At 36.7% G+C, this 16,853-nt stretch overlaps 1 protein-coding gene across 2 annotated transcripts; it reads left to right on the plus strand.

The window, feature by feature from the left end:
• Nucleotides 1–1,987: 1,987 nt before the first annotated feature.
• LOC124170620 (RING finger protein 11-like) lies at nt 1,988–16,853 on the plus strand. 2 transcript variants are annotated; one of them, XM_046549458.1, is made up of 4 exons: nt 1,988–2,570; nt 2,659–2,805; nt 14,872–15,020; nt 15,401–16,853. In XM_046549458.1, exons 1-4 carry the CDS (start codon nt 2,568–2,570, stop codon nt 15,570–15,572), a joined length of 471 nt encoding a protein of 156 aa, XP_046405414.1. In that variant the 5' UTR covers nt 1,988–2,567; the 3' UTR covers nt 15,573–16,853. The 2 variants fall into 2 exon arrangements, with proteins under 2 accessions (XP_046405414.1, XP_046405413.1); XM_046549457.1 differs by lacking the exons at nt 1,988–2,570; nt 2,659–2,805 and adding an exon at nt 14,163–14,622.

Here is a 16,853-nt window from a genome sequence, read left to right on the forward strand (position 1 = left end):
TCGTTCCTCATGTATGAAAATATATTCTGAAGCAGAAATGATCGCTACGTTTAGTGTTGACCATAGTTAGTCGATTTTCTTCATAGCAATGGTTATAAAAAATATTTTCTTAAATTTCGGCTAGTAAATTGACTTTTCCGAGTTTATATTCCTAATCCAGTTAGTATCATAGGCTTCTTGTACATTTTTTAACATCAATCAGCGTCCAAAATTTTTAAAAATAAAATGTTTTCACTTCCAGCGGATGTCCCACGACTGCCATGTTTTTTTTAGCATCTGGGGAGGGCACGTGCCCCCGTTCCCCCTAAATTGCCGGCATAAGTGGCGCCGGGGTAAAGTCCCCGGATGCTAACTTAGAGGTCCGAATCTCGCCTAGGTGGTTTGATCACCATCCACAGCATGGATTTATGTGATTTTCAAACAAGTTAATAGGGTAGTTTCCTTCATCAAAGAAAACTAAAGGCATTGATTGCGATACCTTGCCCACCATTAGTGTATTCATAATATACAAATTATTTGGTTTTAGAAATACCGGTTTAGACGAATGGCAATGGTCAATTTTTATCCTCATTTGAAAAAGGCCAGATTGGCGCCCATGCGATGCCACTCCACGTGACGTCACAGGGACCTAGTTTCTGTACGCGTAGATAGGAGTTTTACATCGTCTGAGATTTCCAATGTATGCATGAGGCACAGAGCTCAGGGAAACATGTCTCAATAGTCACCTATTAAACCTGCCTAAGGTCGGCAAGTTTTCTTCGTTTGATGAGGTATTAATAATTCTTATTTAAGCCAAGCGCTACCAGCTAGCAGGGTACTCGGCTACCTGCTAGCATCCTGCGTCGTATCAGCGCTCAGAGCCTCGCCCCAAGGTCACCTCACTTGCGGCAGCGGGAACCAGAACGACGTCACACGGAGTTCTCCCGGCATTCATACTTACCCGTCGCGTTTTCGCGCGCTTGAAAATTTTCACTTTTCATTTAATCGCGAAAAATAGATATCGTCATTTAAAAATTTAATCTAGTTCTAAATTCGCTGGTGAAATAAATATACATTAGTAATATTAAATCCGTTATGGCTTTACCCATCAGGCGGTATACCACCGAAGCGGGAAAATATAAAGAAGGTAAGATGATCTGTTTTTGTTATCAATAATATTTAAGAACAGCCTCCTGTCATTGAGGACACGGCGCTCAACTAGAGTTGCGCAATACCAAAAGAGGATCTTTCTTTTTCTGAGTTTTCTTTTATAATTTGATTTCACCAGCCTGTTGGTTGTCTTTTTCATACGATACTTTTTTTTTGCAAAAACCTTCGCGTGAAGAGTTTCAAGGGCGGACTGGCCAGGTCGGCTGGTCGGCAATCGCCGAGGGCATCTTCCACGAGACCAATCACTACATACAGAGATGTAACTCTATTTTTCGTTGTTACTCTCGAACTGGTTTATCAACACTGCTGTTTAAATATCTTCACTCTTTAAGATTCATGTATACTTATCGCCTTCTCAATTTGATAAATTGCTCTTATCAGTGGAAAAAGTTGAACTCACTCGAGGCCCCAGAAGTGTGCGGTCCAGCATAGCATCACTTACCGCTCTATGATGGCTACGGCAATGCAACTGTATATAACCATAAAAGGTAATAATTTTATTTAAGTTTTTGGTTACCTATAGCAAAGAGTAAAGGTTGAATCACAGGTAGGAGCTGTGGCTAATTAATGTCGCATATATTCTTACTCACTTATTGTGTTAAAATATCAATGAAAAAACTCTTTTAGTGAGATGAAAGTCTTAATTTGAAATTTTACGGCCACGTATTAAAATTTACCATCTCTAATTTAAATCGATCAACAGAGTTCAGTTTGGCATGAGTGCTGCGTGTTCTGCCTTTAGTAAGTTTGAATTCAAGCGCGTACAATGAATCACAGAGGCGTCGTGCTTCTAAAATTCAACAGAAGGGGACAGCACCAACAATGCTGGCCCTGGCAGTCTCATTCCTTGGAAACACACTGTAGACACCTACATTGAAAGTGAAATACTTATTTATGAGGTAAAGAGTTTTCGTCTGTAAAATTTAACTAAATTTATCTGGAAAAAGTGTGAGTGTGCTGGAAGCACCAGACAAGTGTGATTCGCATTTACCGTGGCCAACAGTTTCTTTTTCCTTGTAAGTGTACGGGAGGACAGACTGCGCTTGAGGACAACCTTGACCGAGGCTTTCTGTATATGAATAGGACTTCCAGTATCGGGATGTTATTCGACCAGTGCCTTCCCATTTTCGCCACAGAGTAATGAGTGGAATTGTGCTTATTCATTCATCTCGAGCTCAGTTCAGTTGAATTTCTTTTGTTTAGTTTCTGTGTGTTTCCTAATGGTAAACAAAAAACTACGTAATCAAGTGTTAAAATCAATGCACATGAGAGGGGAGACTTTTCAAACTAATCATATAAAGATTAATACGCTTGTTCATGTATGCTTCCCCATCTTAAAATCTACGATGTAACTATGACATCAACCGATAGTGGTAAAATTATAGCAACGTTTGTGAAATACTCTCTGGTTGAGTTCAATGGTAATATTGTGATTTATCATGGTGTTAGCATGGATACTACCTCCAGTAACAAGTTATTCAGTGTTTAATGGAAGCTATTTCTTGATAGTTTACACAAGCCATCACGAGAAACTCTGAAGACATGGGGAACTGTTTGAAAGGGTCAACCGCTGACGATATATCTTTGCTGAGAGGAGGTGATAGTACGCGGGATTCTTCCTCGTCTGATCAGCTGGCTTCTTCTCCGCCATATCCGGTATGCTGCTCAGTGCGTTTGTAAACACTTTCCCATTTAAATGCCCTACTTTCGTTTGAAAAGGCATCCCGTTTTATATTTTTGCATTTGCAGTTCTTACTTATCAGGGGATGCTTTTTCGCTCTATCCTTGAGATTTAAGCATGAGTGGTAGTTTTTCGCGTTAACTGGAAATATGTACTTCACGTTTTACACTGATTGTAATTTAATATTCGTCTCGAGTATCTTGGAAGTTTTTTCGAAGAAATTATGATTTAAATCCATTCCACCTGTCATAAGTGTTACCGGTTATATGCGAAAGATATCCAAACATCATAGAGGGTTATTTTGAAGTTATTTATTTGCGTACAAATAAAAGTGTGATATCATAGTTTTATATTTGTAAACGTGCCAAAATGCCAATTATCCAAGTTTCCGGTGAACATGCAGCTTCTCAATAACAGTTGAATTAAATTACTTTATGAATCTCATGTTCCTCGTGATTACCTTGTGTTTGTTCTCCCTGGTTCTAGTAATGTAGTGTCTGCGTGTGCGGCGAAAGTGAGTGAAGCTAGACGAGCTTCTAGTATTATCAATTGACTTAGACTTATCACTCCTTTTCGCGACCCCAAACAACTGTGTGAAGCTATGATATGAACCTTTGGACATTCATTCACAAACAATGGGCTGTGGTTGTTACAATGAAATGGGGTGATAAGGAATTATGTGACTGTAGCAAACATCGGTTGAAAATGGTTTTTAGTAAATTGTTCATTAGTGTCCAATCATGCCAGATTTCAAGTTATGTTTAGCCAACAGTCATATGAATAATTTGTTTTAAACTATTTTGCTATTCATTGCATTCTCAAAATGATGAGTTTTATACAGTATATGAGGATATTTTTAGAATCCCAGGCCTCGTGTGAGTCTGTTGATGCTTTGAAATGATCCACCAGAATTCATTTCTTTGGCAGTTGCACTTAAGAGTTCAATCCTCAGGATAGTTATTAAAAAACCTCAGCATACAAATAAGGTTGCATAGGCCTCAGGTTTTGTGTTAGATGCCGAAGATAATGAGTTTGTACCTGGATCTCACACCCATTCCATTCATTCATCGCTTACTAAATTATATGTCTATTTTCCAGGCTTCAATTAGTATTTCAAGGCCTTTTCTCCTTCTGTGCAGTGGCGTAACTGTGGGGGTGATGAGGGAATAGATACCCCCCAAAACACGGAGAAAAAATATTTATAATTATTGTCTAGTTTTGGTATTTAATAACTGCATTTTCTTAAAGTTAATTTTTTGGCCAAAATTATGTAAAATGTATTTCCAGGTATGTCATTTTTCAAAAATTTTCCCGGACCTCCCTTTGCCTGGGGTAGGGGGTCGCCACCCCAGGCTATCCCTTCCCCCTCCAAAGCATATTACTAGTTACACCACTGCTGCCATAAAAATGAGGATAAGGTAATATGGTTCCCTCTCTGATAATAAAAAAAATCAATAAAAATATTTTCCCCAGCATGGCTGAAATTGTGTTTATGCTCTTAAGTGAGCTGATGTCATTCTCATTGAAATTGAGTTCTATTTCTGCAATAGTGTGCTGAAAGTATTTTTTATCAAAAAAGTAGAATTCAATTGGGATCGCATTTGATGTAGATATTTCATGGTCATCATATACACTTGATATTTTCTCCAAGTTACCCTTATGAAGAGTATCCAGTTCCAGGGAAGGCTATACCAATTCCTTTTAATCCATTGTGAAAGCATCTCCTTTTTAGTAGTTAAACTGTAGTTGAATTCAAAATAAGAGTTTTTTACACTCATATTTTACTTTTTTTTATTTTTTATTTAAGCTTAAGGAGTTACTGTCATAATTCTAATTACAATTTAATATTAATATTCTGACAATAATTTTTTTATCTTGCAATTCTTCATGGGTGATATCTCAGGTTTTCCCTACAAACTCTTAAAACCTGTATACACAGCACATTAATCCATACAAGTTAATGTCTATATGCTTGATCGATTTTGGTGGACTGCAACAGAAAATGTATAATTGCATAAATCAGATTAAAATTTCTTAAGGCAACAACAGTTTCTCCCATCCATTTTGCAAACATCTTCTGATCAGAACTTCAAAATGGCTGTAAAGTTGTATACAGGTCTGTTTACATGGTACATCAGCCTGTATGAGTTAATATATAAATGTGTGAATGAACACCAAAATGCATCATGTAACCACCCAATTTGTGCAAATGCATGAATAGAAAATAGAGGCTGTTCTAATTTGATTCATGCATTCCTACATGTTCTGTTCCAGTCCACCAAAATTGTTCATGCAATCAGACGTTCACTCCTACATGTTAATGTATTGTGTGAACTGGCCTTTAGACATTAGCCCTTAAGGGTGTATGTATTTTGTAACCAGGCCTTAAGGATATACCTGTTGGAAGTGCTTACCCTCCTCAATCCTCACAAATTTGACTGTCGAACCTCCTTCCCTCTCATGTTTATCTTAATGCAGTGACGGGTTTGATGTATGTTGCTATGATGGGTGTGACTTCTGACGTATCAGTATATGATCTGAGCTGATTTTGCGAATAATTTTTAAACTTTCATATTTTGCTGACTTTGTTTCAATCAGTCATGTAATTCTTGACCAATTGTAACTTGTCACTACTTAAATATTATTAAGTACATAGCAAAATGGGGTTGAATTTTTTAAGAAGATTTATAAAAAGAACAATTAAAATATGTCACTGAGATAAAATCCAGTCCTGCTGAAAAATGCTTTAATGTTAAAACAATGCACTTCCCAGTGATCAGTCACTCCGTTCCCTACCCATTCAGTGGTTGACTGACATATTTTAATGGAAAGTTTGCAGATTAGAGTATTCTGGTTGAGGTTGTTTGAAATGGCCAGAAGAAAATCATATTTCCAGCAGCACACATCCACTTATCATCTTCTTCTCTTAAACCTCTAAAATTCCATGGGCATAGAAAAGTCCTTGATAGATTAGTAAGTCAATTTTTTTTCATTCTGAAGTATTCGTCATTTTTTACTTCACCAGTGTTTACTGTCTAGTGACAAAAGGAAGGTTATCACCATCTCTAACAACTCTATTTATCACTGCAAGAACTACCCTAGGAATCAGATAATGTAAAAAGTATATTAATGACTGTTACGCTGAATTCTTTTGGGGAATAAAACTTGCTTCAATAAATTGAAGTAATGCCTGGTATAAATTATGCATCATTTTCTTCTTCTCTCAAGTATTTTCCATTTCTCCTTAGGATAAACTATCATCCAGCCTTCCCTAGGAAAAGTTCTCCCTCGTAAAACTTTTATTTATTTCCAATAAATTGTATTCTTTACCTATTTATTATTTTGTGTAGCCACAAGAAACAGCTGGTTTTTGGTATTTTAATTGAGATTTATATAGAGTATAATGACCGAGATCCCGAGTAGAATCTAAACAATGTGAATTATAATGAAACAGTCAATATCAAACTGTGTTCCAGCTCTACAAATTTTCTTCCAACTTCCTCCAGTTGTGTATTATTTAGTGGTGCTGGAAATGAAAGTCATTGTATTGATAATAATGAATTATTTAATTAATTGATCATGTGATCGTATGGAAGGTATCTATGAATATTATTGTTAAACATTTTTTTAAGCTATGCTAACTACTTTATGGTGAGCGATAAGTGACATCATTATGTTGGCATTCCTTTCCCCTTCAGTTTGAAAGGTACTCTTACAGACAATATGCTTTTTCTACAAAGAGTGATTTATTTGGTTTGCACAAAAAAAGTCCCCATGCTGGTAGCTGCTTTTTATAGATATATATGTGTGTAGTGGGATGAATGCTTGGAAGTAGGGCAAAGGCTATTGTATGTTCCAGTGGGAGATACAGAGAAAACTCGAGGGGGGCGCAAAAAATATCTTGAGCTTTAAAAATACCTTTACTTTTATCATGGTAAAAATATAATCAAGTCACATGCAAAGTTCAAGAAATTTTTAGTTAAACCAGTAATACACATATACAAGACAATGCCATCTTACGATATAAAAAAGTTTCAATTGTGGTTCTTCTATGTTTGGCAATAATATAAAAAATAAGGGGGGGTGCCTGCCTCCCATCTGTATCCCCCACTGGTATGTTCATGTATCAACTCATGCTATAGTGACCAAGACTTTTATTCTTTATGAGCCTGGTCTTCTGCCAGGATAAATATGTAAATTTCTGTTAAAAGAAAACAATATTTGAATATATAATTTTTAGGACGTAAAAATCTGTTTATGAAAAGATAGATCAACTGGATATTCAGCTTGACTTAAGTGTTAAAATGGTTCATCTGCAGCCAGCAATTTCCGTTCAGGGCATGGGTATACCCAGCGGGGGGCAGAAGCATTAGTAAATTAAATTCAAAACGAAATTTTTGAACAAATTTTCTTTAAATCCTAGAAAAGTGATATATAATAGTGTTAAACATGTGATTAAAATAAAAATACTTTTTCGGAGCAAATAATTCAAAAAGCCAATACAGAGCGTAATAATTTTCTTGAAATTTTGGTTTCACAACCTTTTCTGTGTTCCAACCTGAACGACCACAGCTTGCCCCCCTCTAGTTTTGATCCTGAGTAGGCCCTTGGTTCAGAGCACAAAAAATCTCGCCAGTCGTCTTTCAAATATATTGGCATTTTAATTTCATGATATTTTGAGTATACATTCAGTGAAATCCTGTGAAAATATATTTATTTCATATTTTTGATGTAAGAATAAGTAATAGCCATATGTAAAAGAAAGTATGACTGGTGCTACATTTAAATTTATCTCTGGGTTATAAATAAATACAAATAAATTTATCTGAATTATAAAGGGTGATAATTGGGCAACTAATGTTCATCAAATTCAGTTGATTCAGAAATTCAGTGAGTGCATTCAAGCAGCTATTAATCCTATATTCATTGAACTGGACCAAAGCCAACATCCCTCTATCCTACCTAGGCACAGTATCTTTGATTACGAATAGCCAAAACAAACAGCAAGACCAACTAGCTTTAACTATAATGGACCCTCTATAGACCCTGACCTAAAAGAAAACTAAAAGCACTTTAATTTGGGTGCATGGTATATTATTCATGACAAGAAATAGTCCTACTAGTCATCACACTGAGAATTTGTCCAGCAAAGTACATGATGTGTATTCAAGTTTTTCTCTCTTCCATGTGTATCCAGGTCTATATTATGTACGTAATACCCTGGAGGCTCTGCCCATGAATCATGGCTATATATAATGTGTTTGTCCCAGGTTAATGTCTAAGAAAAGCTTGAGGAATAAAAATATTTCTGCTGTGGATTTTTGAGCTTGTTAGAACTCCGTGGGTAATTGGCCCATGCAAAGAATTCCTCCCTTTGTTGATTGTTTACACACTGTACTACCTAACAGTTTATTTCAGCGTTCATCCCTAACATATCAAGCCAGCATTTGGGCTGAAATAGTGAGAGTAAAGTTGCATAATCTCAGTCTCTGTTATTCATCTATCATTCTCTCTCTCTAATCATGTCATTTTTAACCTCTACCAAATTTATTTGTGGTGGTAATTTGATGACCTGGATGTGTCTAAGTTAGAGAGAGAACTTAATTCTTGGGATGTGTGCATCCCTCTTAGTGTCAAGATTCTGTAAAACTTAATTCAAATTATGTAAGGGTTGATATTAAGATTTGTCATGCCTCAACAATTTTCAGGGGAAGGAAGGATAGGGCAGATGCAACACTAGTCTACCTCTTATGCCTGGCAATATCCTTGAAACCATGATTAAAATAGGTGGTATTTGTCCTGATGCTCCTTGAAATAAGATTTTACCACTAAGAGATATTTTATGATACTGTATCTGCTAATGGGTACGTGTAGTTTATTTTCTTACTACAAAATGAAACCACTCTCTTGTATTTAGCATGTGCACTGTTATATTGTTGGCAACTGAATTAAAAGGACTTGCACACAAATAGAGCAATTACTAGCCATTATTTTGGGAATTTACATAGCTGTATAGCTCTACATTTTAAACGTTCACTTTATGTATGCATATCAATATATTTTTTTCTTAAGTTGCACAATGAAAGAAGTTATGTGGAGTCATCTCTCCCTTTCAGCTGGTCTTATTTTTCTCATCTTGGTGACTTATTACTAGCATAAAACATATGCCATCATCTTCAGGATATGTAGAGAAGCCTAGGGCATATAAATGCATTTCCCAGGTAATTCATGTTCACATCAGTACACACGTAGAAATTACCAGCAAATCAGAGCATTTACAGTGCATTTTTATAGAAAGAAATCAGTGCATAAAAAATACTTAAGCAAGCTTTGTTGTATCTCTGTATTTTCTAACAGAAGGTAATATTTTATTATATTCAGGTATTTAGTGATTATCCATATTTACTAATATCATATTATGATGATGATATTATTCAATGATGGTTGAAATATCTCCTCCTGTTGATCAATGCTGACAACATGCATGCTATAGACATGAGCCAGGATCGTACTGGTATGAGTGATCGTTTCTCGTAAGAAAATCATTGGCCTGTGGCACTCTTTGCACGTACACACCCGGGCTGATAGATTGGCCCACTGGCACTATAAGGGTTAATGAGGCTTGCACATGTTCTATCTTTGCCTCCAAGGATGCACATTAGGTCTTTAACACACTCAATGCTGAAAAAATTTATCATAACATACCGCCACGCGGAAAAAATATTTTGCAATAATATCAGATATTGTGTCTTCCTTAATCGTATACAATCATACATAGTTGAAAATCATTAAAATTTTCACTATTAATAAAAAAAATATTAAATATTATAATAAATATATTATAATAAAAAGAAGGCAAAAAATCTGCTGCAAGCAAACGACATGTATCCAGTCACAGGAGAAGACACACAGAGACGCTGGGCACAATGGCAGGGTCTAGTAGAAGACGCGGAGGCAGATGGCGGGCCGAGAAACCTAACGAGACCGATGCCTTGTATTCAAGGCATCCGCGTCCTAGGCTAGCGCGGGATGCCTTGAATTCAAGGCATCCGCATTGAGTGTGTTAATGGAGTGTGGTACAAACTTCTGCCAAAATAGTTGCTATTTATCACATCAAAAATCCATATATTGATTAGATTATCTTGATTTATCCCAGTAGTCTGGGAGAAGACATCTTATAAAATGACTCATTACTGTGGTAGTTACTTTTAGATGTTATCCTACGTTATTGGCGGAGCACTGTATCTAGAGGACAGAATGGATCTGAATTATTACCTTGACAGTTAATCATTGATCACATATCCTCCTACTGATTTTTTGCTCGTCTGGAAAACACAGTAAAGTAGGAATAAAGATATGTTTTAATGAAATCACAAATAAGAAAACATTAGAAGGAGCCTGATCGAGAAAAGACACTCCTGCCAACTCACCGCTTACCTCTAGTAGGGTATCTTTATAAATAAATATCAGTCACTCAAAAATGGTTGCAAACAAGGCTTAAAAAGCTTCTGGAATACTAATTTACCCCATTATTGATAAATGGCCCCTTGGCAGCAAACACAGTGTTTCCTTCACTGCACAGGGCACAGATTTCCTGGTGGGCTGGCCAAAATAGTTGTGTAACTAATTTTCGTGAAGTCTAATTCATTGTTGTGTACACATTTAGCTTAGAAATCTAGGATTTGCACATATATTTATATTTACATCAAAGTTTATTGGGATGAATTGAGGAAGCTATGTAGGCCTTTCTTATCCAAAATAATAAAGAATCATTTCTCGGTGTTTCTAATATATTAGGCCGTAACAACACCATCATGGGATAATTTTTTTATGCACTACCCAATTCCAAATTTCTTATCAGTAGATTATTTCTGTAAGCATATATTTTTAGAGGAATATATGGTAATAATGAAGGATATTTAGTGAAATGGGTTCACAAATCCACATCAGTATGCAATCATGACCGTAATCATAATTTGTTATATTTTGAGTCGTGGCATGTATTTTTTTGAGCCTGTGTCACATTATCGCTTTTCCTGACCCTGACAGGGATAGCTGTTATAATAAAGTGAAGATTAGCTTAAAGCAATCATTTTCTGAATCACATGGTCAGTTTTGTTCCTTTTTCCATTATTTTCCACTCAGCATATCGATCTTGTTCCTTTGAAGGCCAAGTTAGGTCCCTATTGGAAAAAATCTGCTGAATCAATTGAAAATTTCAATTGAATGTGCCAATTTCCAATTGAATTTCCATATATTCAATTGAAATTTGTCACTTTTCAATTGAACGCAATTGAATATTTCCAATGGGGGCACAAGCATTGCTGTTTGCAACATTTGGGCTCTGATAGGGTAAATAGCAATTTCAGTGGAAAAGGAGGGATATGCTAAATGATGGAAAAGACTTATGGGTTGCTTGAGTCATCCATAGATATGGTTGCGTGATTCAGTCTTAACAGTGTGAAAGCAGGGTGTCCAGCAACCTAGGTGATAATAGTCAGGGATGTTTATGAAAAACCTCATCGCCTCTAGGACAGAGAACTCCCTTGTCATCCTTCTGCTTGGCTCAGCTTAGCTTGTTCATGTGCCACTCCACTCGTTATTTTTTGTGAATGTTCCTCCTGCCACAATTAGGTGACTGCGACTTTGGCAATATGTGGATTTTATACGAATTTCTATCAAACTTTGTTAGTAGCAAAGTGGAATAAATGTATGTTTACACGATACACTAACGCTTACGAGTCAATGTCTGATAGCAAGAACGATTTTTGTGCAAGTTGGCATTTGCACAAGTTGGGTGGTTACATGGTGAATTTTGGCGTTCATAACTTGTACGGGCTAATGTACCATGTAAACAGGCCTTAAGACTGGCTTTTTTAAGTATTTACCAGAGAGCTTGGAAAAATAAAATAAAAAAATCTACCAAGAAATGCTGCAGGTGCCTCATTTATACCACTTGTATTGATATTTTATTACTTAAATTTAGCTTTATAAGAAAATTCATTTTCAAAGCTCTCATGAGCTCCCCCTCCACCCCAAAATCCAGCGTTGTACTCTGCACCATGGTGCCTTCCCCTACACCCCACTGAGAACCCCTGGTTACTTGGAAAGAGTTTCAAAGATAAGATTAGGCTAAGGGCTTATTTAATCCTCTTTCAGCACATCCCTGGAGGAAATTATATGTAAAACCCACCATGAATCCCATTTTCCTACCTTGGAGTTTTGCCCTGCCCATACATAATGTAGGTAATTTTCGACTTCCATTTGAGTACTTCACTGAGTGATGGAGTCAGTTACATAATCATGTGTAAGATTGGGTTAATGGGACGAATGTGTATCGCGGTATCTTAAAATTTCACTATTGAAGAGCATGGAAAAAGTGGTGGTTGTTATTTTGTAATATATTTCCCGTTCGGCCTGCTGGGCTGGATTTACCGTGAGTTATGCTTCAGGCACCTCTCCATTGAGCTCCCCTCCTCACTCCCCAATTTTTATGATATGGCATAGCCACTCGCATGAGATAAGGTTCAGAAAAAAGGAATAAACAGATATATGGCTGACAGCATAAGTTATGCTTGAATTTTTACGCTGGGAAAACATGGACAATTCAATTTTTAAAAACAGCTTGGAGCAAAACTATATGAAACAGTTTAACTGTTATGCAACTAAAACACTTTATGAAAACCCTTTCCAAAAATAATTTTTAGCCTTAATTCATGCAACAAAAAAGAAGAGTATCTTCAAAAATAAAAACATTACGTACTGCTGTAACCGAATGAACTGCGGTAGCGCGAAATATAGTATAAATCAGTGGCGCAGCGAGGGGGGTTTTGGGGATAAACCCCCCCCCCCCCAGAGCTCAGACAATTTTTTAAGTTTAATCTATTTTATTTATTTAGAATAATATTACTTATAGAATAGTGTAAGGATTAATAAAATATCCTTCAGAAGGCCGTAAAACTCACCATTTTCAACCATTTATTTTAATTTTTTTCCGGCAGAAGGCCCTCGCACCTCCCGCTTACCCTGGCAGGTATGCCATACCCCCAGACACCCCAGTATTAGTTGCGCCTGAAACCCCCCTAGCCTTAATTCCTAGCTGCACCCCTGGTATAAATTAACTAATTTTAAAACGCGTAAATAACAGTGGTATGAACTAAATTTTCAGTTGAACAAAGCCTCTAAAAACAAATGCGGCCTATTGCATATCTTCCAGAGAAATTAAGTGCAGATTAAAAACATGAATGAAGACATATTGGGGCCTACCTCAAGCACAACGAGAACTACTTCAAACTTCTTGTCTTCTTTTCGGCATATTCAGTAATTATGGCATCGTTGTTCAAGTTATGCTATAGTCTTAACTTAGCACATTTAAAGCCCTAGCAAAGAGGACACTTGCAGGCAGTCATAACCCACATAATTAGCCTGCTGACGGCGGTGCAATTCGAGGCGCCTCCAGTACAGATCATTGCTGGCTGCCTAACAGAAAGGGCCCCTTGGACTGCGACGCCCCTCAGCACGTGCCTATTTTGCCTTACGGTATATCCGGCCCTGTTCGGCCTCTCACTTAAGCACCATTACCAATGGATCAACGAAGGTGTATAAAAAGATTTTCGGTGCATATTTGTTTCAATCTACTGCAGTATGACTTTCGCGCTTATACGAAATTGTTGGCTTCCAAATTTCGTTTAATATTCGCCTCTATTCTCTCGCCGTCTCGATTCCTCCGGAAAGCTCGTATACCATGTAGTTTTGAGGGCAATCAACTTTGAACGATGATGCGAAAATTAGTTTTTTTTCATAATATTTCTTTAGTTTCTTCATAGGTAAAATTAGGTATTTTGCATTCATTCACAGCGGAATTAAAGTCCTCTAGTGAGATTACGTTCAGGAAGTCTAACTTCACATCGGAACTGTAAGACGGCTTTAGAATATCGGTGGAATCGTGAAAATAATAAACGAGCTCCAATTTCGTTTTCTCAACTCTCTTTTTATTGTGTGTCGCGGCATAATCGTTCAAAAATCGCTGAAGAATTTTCTGTTTACTGAATTTCACAGGACGTCCCTAGCTAAAATTGCCATCCTTAGTGAAATACATGGAAATACATCTACCGGTTTGATCTGATTGGAGCACCAAACATTTATTGAGCGTCAAGAAAAAAATCTACTTCAAGAAGAAATATTGATGGAGTAAAAAATCGCGTTTCGTATTGAATGTGGCGGAAGACCTCTGACTGCCCTGGTTAATCTTCTTACGTAAGATGTTTTTATTTTGCGTGGTCACTGTGCTATGTGGGACTTCAGTTTTTTTAACAATTATAGAAGTACCTTGTTCAGATAAGAGAGAGCGCTGGTGTGGCGCGCAGCTGTTTACTGTTGTGCCACATTAAATCACCTGGTACTATGTCATCTCTGTGTTATCGATAAATTGTGTTCATATTTTTCAAATACATCATGTATGAAAGATATTACGTCGCCGAAAAGGCTTGGGGATATCATTCCAGGGAAAACTGCCTCTTAAGTAGCTTGTGGAAAGTAGTTTTGGACACGTGAAGAAGGTTGGCATAGTGTCCGAGTGAAAACTAATCGTCATGAAAATGACAACAATTTGGTCTGAGCTTCCATGTGGAAGCCCGTCGCCAAATTTTCCTCCAGAATCGTTGCCCGAATCACCACCTGAAACTGATACTACTATACATTACGAGCTTTTAAATTGTGACTACATTATCAAACCAAACCTCATCCCCCCGTGCTCTCTGGAATCCCATGGCGATTATAGAGGATATAAAGCGGTAATCACAACCCATATCATGGTTTTTTTTTCTCAATTTCACATCGGTGTAACTCACAGTTTGAAATTCATACGTATTAACTTACTATTTATTAGTGTCGTAGGTATTTGGGTGCTCACTTTGAAAATCACTGAATCCATTGTGTAATGTTTTTGTATTTATCATTGAAATATCAATGTGTACACGTAGTGTGTTCATTATTGGATTGCATGCATGAACTTGTACTAACGAGGTACATCTTCCTTGTAGGAAACAGCACCTGTATATTATCCATCCCCTAACGTTAGTAGAACAGCGACGCAGTTGACGGAGGAAGAACAAGTAAAAATTGCTAAACGTATTGGATTGATACAACATCTTCCTACTGGAACTTACGACGGTTGCAAAAAGAATAGAGAGTGAGTATAATGGGTTCTTGATACTCTTCTTAACTGTCAATAATCCATAAATGCATAGAATTATGTCCGTATTGCGAATGGTACATAATATGAAACATTATTAATTATGCGTCAGTAATTGTTTTTACGTTCTCGGTATTCAGTGCATTCAGTATTTGGCTGCAGTATTAAGACTGCTCTATCTATGAGAAAACATTTTGTATTGATAGTAAATTTATTGCTCATCTATGCCATTCCTCAACAAAGTTATCGCTGTACGAATTCCCAGCCACAAGTGTTAATGTGCTTGAGCGCTATCATTAAACTTATTCAAATAAATTTTAATTAATGAAAGTTTTTAATTACTCGGATATTAATTATTGTTCTGCTTTTTATCCCAGATGTGTAATATGTATGATAGAGTTCATGATTGGTGATGCAGTGCGTTACCTGCCTTGTATGCACACTTATCATGTAGATTGTATTGATGACTGGCTTATGAGAAGCTTTACTTGTCCATCGTGCATGGAACCTGTGGATGCTGCCCTGCTCACCACCTATGAAACTAATTGAGAGGAGTCTGTTCAGGGCGTGGAAGAACCTTGAGAAGTGGAGTAAATGCATTGCAGCAACCCTTAGTGTTTTACTGTTTTACAGAACTGCTAAAGTGCTTCTCTGAAGACTGACTGTAGCTGTACTGTCCATGATTTTCTGTGATGAATTTATAATGCTGTAGGATAATGAAAGTCTCTTCAAATGGTGGAATGCAGGGTACTCAGGTACAATTTACTATCTGCTGTAATAATCCGATCTAAATTTTTGTGCGTCAAGGATGATTTTGCCTATGCCATGATTATTATTTTCATAATCGCAAAGATGTGCAAGGAGATGTACAAGTTGTGATAATTTATTCTAGTTTATAGTTAAAAGCCAACAATATAGTGTTATCAATCTTTTTTAAGAGATGAGAATGTCTTGTTTATTGGGAAGTGCTGACCTGCACTTCCCATTCCACACTTCTTGATTTAATCTAATGGGTGCTCTCAAAAGACATTCTCTCAAAATTTTGGCTATGCCTGGCAAAATTAACTAACTCAATTTCTGCTGTATAAATGGCTACTCAAAAGTACTCCCAGGTATCCACAGAAATTGTTTCTCATTTAATAGTTGCTAAGGCATTCATATTTGCCCAAGGGCTATATGGCATGGCTTTCTCTATCTGTGACTCCAATATGACTGATTGAATTTGGCTATTGATTGATTCTATATGTAAAATGTGCTACTGCACCAAGGTATATTATATATATATAAATATGTGTAGATCACAGAGCATAGAACTATATTTTATGAAAATACATTTTTAGGTAATCTCAAGTTGTTATGTTTTAAACTAAGAACAATCTTAAACTGGTAAGGCAGCCTTCAACTGGCATTATAAATTATGTGAATGGAAGACCCAAAGCTGGATTGCTGGTCATGACGGCATCTGATTGATTCTAGTCTGAAGTTCATTGACTCAATTTTGCTTGCCACATGGTATTGGCATGGTTATAGTGCTGTCAGTACTTCTTATGCAAAGATGATACCAATTGTGTTGTGAACTTGTCACTGATTTTATTTTGGCTGATGAGTCCTTTTTTTTAGTATTTTCCCTATTTTAGAGGAGAGTCACAGGCATTTTACGTAATGTTTGCCTGCCAAGAAGCAATTTTGTCATGTGCATATGCAAGACATTATCAAGTATTGGTTGAATGTGTGGAAGGTATATGATTGGCTGTTTCCGTCATAAATGTCAGTGAAGAAATATATTGTAGATAATTTAATTAATTCCACAATAAAGTGTATCTTAATTTA

This window comes from Ischnura elegans, chromosome X (genome assembly GCF_921293095.1).
Source record: "Ischnura elegans chromosome X, ioIscEleg1.1, whole genome shotgun sequence".
NCBI classification, from domain to species: domain Eukaryota; kingdom Metazoa; phylum Arthropoda; class Insecta; order Odonata; family Coenagrionidae; genus Ischnura; species Ischnura elegans.

Bases quoted from the DNA above. Each gene is read 5' to 3' on its own strand.
- LOC124170620 (XM_046549457.1), top strand. From the start codon at position 14,422: ATGAAAATGACAACAATTTGGTCTGAGCTTCCATGTGGAAGCCCGTCG. The intron at 14,623-14,871 runs GTAATCACAACC...TCTTCCTTGTAG, and splicing joins ATTATAGAGGATATAAAGCG to GAAACAGCACCTGTATATTA. The intron at 15,021-15,400 runs GTGAGTATAATG...TTTTTATCCCAG, and splicing joins GGTTGCAAAAAGAATAGAGA to ATGTGTAATATGTATGATAG.